Source organism: Monopterus albus, unplaced genomic scaffold (genome assembly GCF_001952655.1).
Source record: "Monopterus albus unplaced genomic scaffold, M_albus_1.0 scaffold47.1, whole genome shotgun sequence".
NCBI lineage: Eukaryota > Metazoa > Chordata > Actinopteri > Synbranchiformes > Synbranchidae > Monopterus > Monopterus albus.
The window spans coordinates 1,208,217-1,216,397 of record NW_018127927.1 but is presented as its reverse complement, the minus strand read 5'-3'; the positions used below and the strand labels follow the sequence as shown (position 1 = coordinate 1,216,397).

Here is an 8,181-nt window from a genome sequence, read left to right as displayed (position 1 = left end):
AGGTATTCTCTACTCGATATTAACATCGGTCAAGTTATTGATCCGTGCTAACTGAAACTATCTTCAGTATTATACCCTGATCTTGTAAGTCCTCTTGGATGTGTAACATAGCAACTGTAATGTTAAATAGTTGTTTGAGTTATAACCTGATTCCAATATTTCCAGCCTTAATAATTTCTACTTCTTATTTTATTGCAAAATCAACAGGGGCAATCAGTAATTTGCTTTGCTGAAAATGGTCTGATGTGCAGAGCAATAACTAGTATCATCAGCAAAATACAAAATTATTGTCGACATTAATAATTTCATTAAATGTATGAATAAAATTATTACTATCCCAAGGAACTGTCCGTGTAAATAGTAACTCGCAGCTAATCTGAAAATTAGGGCTGTTTACATATGTGTTGAATAATATTTAGAAATATGCGTCATTAATGGTGTTCTTGATCCAGATCAACGGACAAACCGAAAGCCATATGATAAACTATTGACCTATCACAAGCCATAACCATCTAAGACAATAACACTCACTGTTTTTAAGTGCTGTGCTTAGTATCGACAAGAATCCTGTGCATCTGTTGTCAGTGTGTCAGCTGGGCAGTTTGTGGTTTGCATTACTGTGAGGGGGAAAAATGTGTAGGCTTTGTCTAAAGAGAACCTACAGGAGGGAGGAGGAGACAGACATTTTGCCTGTCAGAGACTGAAAAGAGGAGCACCAGGCCAACAACAGACAACTGTGGCTGTGCACAGACTTATAAGGGCTTCTTGAGTCAAAGCAAGAAAGGGACATCCTGCTGTCTGATTATACAAAGAGACACAAAGACACAACATGACCGGAAACAGTGAAGCCACAGCTCAGTCTGATTATTGATTGTTACTAAAACGGAGTAGGGGGGACATTCCCTTTCACTCTCTCAGCCCGTCTCACTGTCAGGCTGGCAGGAACAGCCATGCCGTTCACCTTTGCGGCCTTCTGCTACATGCTCACCTTGGTGCTGTGCGCTTCTCTCATCTTCTTTGTCATATGGCAGGTGAGTAGCACTGTGCACACTGGAACCACTGCGCACACTAAAATGGGCAAATGTAGGGCCTGCAATTGTCCACACTCCATCCCACACAGGCAGACAAACACATCCACCTACACACAGTTGTACAACACTGACAGGAACACAGCATACACACCTTGCTCTGGTCCTCTAGGGGCAATGTTTCACCTATATGATATTAGAAATGGCCTCTTAAAAGCTTTCACATGACACTTAGTTCCAAAGCTGTGTATATAATTAGTTGAATTATGATTAAGTTCTGAGGTGGATGAAACACCACAGAGGGTGGACCTGGTGCATGAGCCTTTTTCATCTATTTCCAAACAGTAACTTTTAAGTGAACTGGTTACTTGGTGGTTTATTGCTAGTATAATTATCTGGAGTTTGTCAAACCACTTTCTACTCAACACAAAGACACACTCCCGCTGGCTCCATCCCCTCACATTAAAGACACTTATGAACCCAGAGTACTGACAGTATACAGCTTCCCAAACAAGCTCCAGCACACAGTGTGTAATGAGCGCAGAGAGGCGACAAAATACTCTCTGCATAAATCTCTCTGCCAGACGGTTGTGAATCTGTCTGTTGATGGCATTCTGAGAGGCATTTGCTCAGATATCGTTGGAGACCACTACACTAGCTTAAGTTTGCTGGTTACACAAGTACATACTCACTAAACACCAAAGCTCTGATTGCTGACCTTTAACATTTAATGCATGGAGGCAGGAATAATGTGAAATACAAAATGCATATTATGAAGACAAGACTTGAAATGACTAATGTACTGATTGACTAAGAGGGTGAGACTACATATGAGTCAGTCAGTGTCTGTGTGTGAAAGAGACGGGGAGAAGCGTATGTCTGGCTCAGCGTTCAACCATGTGATTGAAACGTTTATCAATTTTGATCACCCCTTCCTCCAGTCTGCCTCCACCCACGGGTACACCACCCTGAATCTATGTTGGTCTCCACCAATCAGAACGCTTGTTCACTGCTATAGTAACCATGGTGCCCACTTAGGGGCTCACCATGTTGCCATGGAAACTGCATCTGTTTACAACAGAGCTAAGTGTGAAAGAAGATGAGGGAGTGTCATATACATTCATATTGGGAGAACACCATTAGGAAAGTTTCTATCTCAAAGAGATAGAAGGGTTCTGTTTTCATATTATCACTCATTGTTGAGGCAAGTGAGACGCTGATGATCCCTTATTTGCAAGTAAAGGCTTGTCAATGAGCTGTCAGGGTGAAACTTCGCAGTATAAAAGCTGAACTCATGATAAACACAGCAGGTGGCCTTTACCAGGCAGATTATTAAGTATTTTTATAGAGCTGTTAATCACTCATTCTTGCCTCACACAGAGCAGTTAGAATCTGGCAGATCTGAACAGTGACATTCTGTCTCAGTTTATTATATTTTGAAGTTTTGCTAAAAATGCTAATCCAAACTTTATTATCAGGCTCATTAAACAATGATTATTCTTACAACAAGTTTAGAGGAGATCAAACTCTTGAAATGGGGGTCACAATAAAGACAACACATGACAAAGGAAAAGAATTTAAATCAGAATTTTAGCACCTGAGATAGTAAGAAGCTACATAATGATGCACTGTGTACATACAACAGGGGCTCGTTTACAATACTGTGGGAAGGAGTAAGTAATTATACATGCACACATTAACCATTTAATCACCATGTGTGTTCCAGCAAAAAGAACAATGTGGCTACAGCTATGCATTTGTCCAGCTAAGCCTTTTATTATTCTGTATATACATTACATATACAGTATATGCATTCATTCAGGGGAAACAAAATAAAACAATCACATACTTTTGTTATTTTTCCAGATCATCGCATTTGATGAGCTTCGCACAGACTTCAAAAACCCCATTGATCAGAGCAACCCCACCAGAGCGGTAAGACCGTGCTGTTTCATGTCCTCCAAGAATGATCAAGTACACAATGATGTGCACACAGAAAGAAATCCCTTCTATTCAGTTTTGAGGATAAAATTCAGTGATTTACTCAGCTGGACTGAAAACAAACTGAAGGATTTTCTCCAAAATGTTGCATATAACCTTAAATTTATCAGTCTGTGTAGCAAACCAGAATTAATTAACTCCTCATAAACAAAATTTATAACACAGTACACTGGACTTTAATGTCTGTAATCATTAGAAAAACTAGCATAATATTATGTAAATGAATATTTCTTGATTTTGGAGTGAACGTTTGGCTTGAATAGTCATTTGTATGCAGATTTACAAATGCAGGCTTTTACAAAGATGTTGGCTCACTGGCCTAATCAATTAAAGAGATGGATGCAAATGAAGCAGCTGCTTATATACTGTGCTCATCTGCTGTCACCACAATAAAAGTGGACATACAAGGTTTCACCTCACTATAACAAGAACAGTCATATTCACTTAAGTCACACTTGGAAATTCAACCCATTCTTTAAAAGTGAAAATAATTCTACCATAATAATAACTGGCCTAAAATAAGGAAGCATTTGTTTTCTCTTCCTGCAGTGTATTTGCAGTATGTATACTGTATCTTTCTCCTAACAACTTAAATTAACATTATTATGAGTCAGTAATGGGAGCCATTATTCATTTAGCAAGTTAACAGCAACTGTGAATGTCTTTTTCACAAGTTAGCTAATGTTCTAGCAATCATGTGAACCTGCAGCTGAACTGCAAAGTGATGAGGAGTGGGAGAGGAAACCATGAACACAGACTGTGGGAGTGTGGAGGCAGCATGCCAGCTGCAGGGGATGGACACAATAACTGTAACACCTGCATATATAATAACCAAATACAGCAGCTCAGTTCAAAGTGGATGTGTGATTCCTCCCCCCAACCCCTAACCCTGCAGATGGTTGTTCTGATAAAGCCTCATCAGAACATTACAAGCTTCATGACAGCAGTATTTGTATTAAGGCTACTATTGGCTTAGAATGTACAGTATTATTTTGTCCTCTAAAGTGCAGGGACGTGATGTTGCCAGTCTCTCCCAAAAACAATCACATGGCCACAGCTATGAAATTTAAACAGCAGTTATTTCTGATGCTAGCAGAGAGCATGCATGTTCACTCAACTGCAGTTGTCTAGAAAAACGTTTTAAATATTTGTCAGGGAATGAGAAATTACAGAAGGACAAAATGGAAGTGATTAAAGGTGTTTCCAGATCAGGTGCAAATTGATTAATTTAGTTACAGTCTCAAAAGAAGACATATCATATCTGTATAAAAACCAGTGATTGACACTTTCTTCTTGAAATACTTAAATAGCAAGTATGAAATGTCTCACGGTGAAATAACGTATTTCAAAATTACCATTTCATATTTCTTTCATTTCAAGCTTTACTGAATGTTAATGGCTTTTGAGAAAATATGACAATGATTGGTTGACAATGATCGCTTGATTAGCTAACTAATCAAACTGCATACCTGACAGCATTCTTTGTCCTGCTTTTGTTGTTCTATCATTTGTTCTGTTTAATGTGAAATGACTGTTCTGCCTTTGATTAATGTTTTCACTTTCCTTTGCTGGAACTATTAAATATTCAGAGTGAATTGGGTGGCCTGACATAAACTGGGGTACTTCAGGGATGCCCCGGGCAGTACAACCCAAGCAGATTTATTGCAGGACAACAATTTATATGTGCAGTAACAAACATGTGCAGGGTTCAGTAGCTTAGCAGGCAAGTCCAGCATTGTGCTGTTTACATTTCAGAGCTCAGTGCCATGGAAAGGTGTGGTGCACAAAGCAAGTGAATAAAGAAAGCAAAAACATTACACAGACCAAACTAACAACTGAGAACTAGAGAAATGCATTTCCTGTCAAAAATGCGTGTAGATGCTATGTGCTGAAAATTCACCCTGAAAATGCTGAACATTTTGACACCTGAAAGGCATATCTACCTGAAAGTATGCTGAAGTACAATTTTCCCATTAATTTGAATGGGGGGAAATTTTCAAAATAAAGCTAAATATTTCAGAAGTGTGAAGTGTATAAAAATTCTCAGTCAAAGCATGAATGTCCTGGGAGACTTGAACATTTTGATAGCTGAAATACCTGAAAGTATGCTTAAGTAGAATTTCCCCATTCATTTGAAAGGGGCAAGATTTTCAAAATAAAGCTAAATATTTTTAAAGTGTGATGTTTTGAAAAATTGTTAATAGAAGCATGAATGTCCTTGAAGAGCTGATAATTTTGATACCTGAAATAGTTGAAAGAAAGCTGGAGTCAAATTTTCCCATTCATTTGAGTGGGGCACAACTTTCAAAATAAAGCTAAATAATTCAAAAGTATAAGGTTTAGAAAAACCCTGAAGAGAAGCATGAATGTCCTTGAAGAGCTGATAATTTTGATACCTGAAATAGCTGAAATTATGCTGAAGTAGAATGTTCCCATTCATTTAAATGGGGCAAAACTTTCAAAATAAAGCTAAATATTTCAAAAGTATGAGATGTAGAAAAATTCTGAAGAGAAGCATGAATGTACTTGAAGAGCTGAACACCATTGGAGTTTATGGCCACAGATTCATAAAGTGCGCAGCCTATGGTTTTGACTAGAGTAAACAGATAACACATAGTTCTAAATACTGGAAGCTAATAATACCTCTAACCTCAGTATCCCATTAAGTGAGTAAGAGAGTCTTCCCAGTTGAAGGACAAACAGTGTGGTTATACATGCTGTTATGAGGCAAATTCCTAGACATACAGCATATCCACGCTGCTTGTTTAATGTCTGTTTCACAGCATAGATGAGGCAAAGAAAATGGCATCAAATGGTACCTTTGCTTACCTGCTCTGATAGCACAGTGATGGAAGCCAATTCATCTAAGTGAATGAACTACACCAAATCATCTTATTTGCCTTGCTGGCTAATCAATGGACCCCCAAAAGAAAACCACCGGGAAAGGCCTCTAGCTGCTGGCTAGTAAATGCAGTAGAAAATGGATGGGTTTCATTTCTAGAACTGATCATTGAGCATTCCTTCATGGCTCACAGGAGGCTCGAAGCAGTTAGTGCAGAGTGCTGTACCAAACACTGGCCTAATTGCTCCAAACATGGCTGCTGTCTTTTGGTAATGATGAACAGCCTGAATCAGTTTGGGTATTTTCTAACAACAAACCATTGATTTTTTTGTACTTAGTGGCATGAAAAAATATTTTGAATATACAGTGGATAGAAAACTTGTGTTTAAGATGAAAAAATGAAACAGGTTAGTAAGTGAATTGCTAATCATAAATTATTAGTTGCTAAATCGAAGTGGAGGTGTAAGAGAATCAATTCTAGTGTACAGAGGCATGCATCATTACAAAACCTATGTAATTTATATGTAAGCAGTAATCTTTCTGTCTGAAAGCACTCACTAGGTCTCCATTTTATTGTCAGATGAAATCCTTTTGTTAAAGGAAAATAAAGCAGGAAAATGAACAGTGAAGAAACGCACGAAACGAGTGTTAATCAGACTTTCCTTATATTCACTCCACAGAGGGAAAGGATTCTCAACATTGAAAGAATCTGCAACCTGCTTCGCAAAGTGAGTAATAGCTATTTTTCACCTGCTGCCGGTCAATGACTAATACAGAGGGGCTTCAGACATTCATGACCATTTGTCTTTCAGACCATTGCAGGGACCATGATGCACACTGATTCATTTCACCTATCTCATGTAGCAACCCACCATCACTGCTCTGCAGACACACAGCAGGGGAGAACAATGATACAGTGTAGAAGGTTTTGTGTGTATTGTCATGTTTTTCTTTTTGTTTTTTGTTTTTACAAAAAGTGGTGTTGGAAAACAGTCAGTAGCATTTAGCGCAACAGAGGACTTTTTTAAAAAGAGGCATTATATCAAAGCAACAATAACTTTAATACAGTATATAGCAGAAAGTTTGCTCTGAATTCATACCGCTAGTGTGTGTTGATCATCTATGAAAAGATAAATGTTTCAATGACTGAATGTTTAATATGGGAGCAAAGTTTATTAAGTTCAAAAGAAGGACAATGGTTATTGGTTTTTGCATAAATGTAGCTACTGATTTGCAGATGTTTTGTGTTGATTGGCTGTTTGATGTATTATCTTCCGCTGTGATGCACAGCAAGGACCTTAAGTGACACCTTAACCACTCTATCATCATAAAATTCTAGAGGAATTAGATGATACATATTTTTCAATAACTTACAACTTATATAGCTGCATCAGTCTTATTCACACTTCTCCATTTTTGTGTCCATTTTCCTACCTGATCTGTCTGGCTCTGGCACAGGAACATTGTTAATTCCACCTACAAACTGATTGTCTCAGTTATTTCTACAAGCAGGGACACAACCACCAATGAGCCCAACACCAAAACTGTTTGAATTACTAAAAGAATTGGAGATATGTTGGCAGTGCCTCAGAGGTGTGGATCTGGGCAACCATTGATGTTCAAAATACATAAACTTCTACTAACATCTAGAACCCAGTATATACAGTATGTGTTTGAAACTGTATTTGCACTCATAACAGCAGCGAGCCGTGAGTATCATTAACAACTTCTGTGTAAATGTGCTTGCCTCACAGTTTGGTTTTGTAGACCGTAGTGAACTCACATGGCTGTCTCAGTGCTGTATGTGGAGCTGGTGCAGTGTGATTCAGTTTTGTCAGTAAGTAACATGTAGACCTATAACCTGACTTCCCTGTGTCTGCTCTATTTAGCTGGTGGTACCAGAGTACTCCATCCATGGGCTCTTCTGCCTAATGTTCATGTGTGCTGGAGAGTGGGTCACACTTGGCCTAAATATCCCGCTGCTCTGCTACCATCTGTGGAGGTACAGTTCCATAATAGATGTCTCACATGCTTCTGCCGGTCAGGTGGGTAAATGAGCCAAAGCTCTCTGTTTTTTCAGGTTTCTTCACCGGCCAGCTGATGGGTCAGAGGTCATGTATGATCCTGTCAGCGTGATGAATGCTGACATTCTCAACTATTGCCAGAAGGAGTCATGGTGTAAGATGGGCTTTTATCTGCTCTCTTTCTTCTATTATCTCTACAGGTAAGTAGAATTAACTGACTTTTCAGTTACAGTATACCTTGGAAATTTGTTGCAAAAACAAAACAACACATTTACTGTTTTCTTCC

General features: G+C 38.6%; 1 protein-coding gene across 1 annotated transcript in view; it reads left to right on the top strand.

Annotated features, from left to right (window-relative positions):
• Positions 1-896: 896 nt before the first annotated feature.
• cnih2 (cornichon family AMPA receptor auxiliary protein 2) overlaps positions 897-8,181 on the top strand; it is an 11,102-nt gene continuing 3,817 nt past the window's right edge. The window contains exons 1-5 of the mRNA XM_020600524.1: positions 897-1,031; positions 2,895-2,963; positions 6,552-6,599; positions 7,761-7,873; positions 7,952-8,095. Coding sequence (XP_020456180.1) covers positions 951-1,031; positions 2,895-2,963; positions 6,552-6,599; positions 7,761-7,873; positions 7,952-8,095 — 455 coding nt within the window. The 5' untranslated portion in view covers positions 897-950. The remainder of the gene's footprint in view (positions 1,032-2,894; positions 2,964-6,551; positions 6,600-7,760; positions 7,874-7,951; positions 8,096-8,181) is intronic.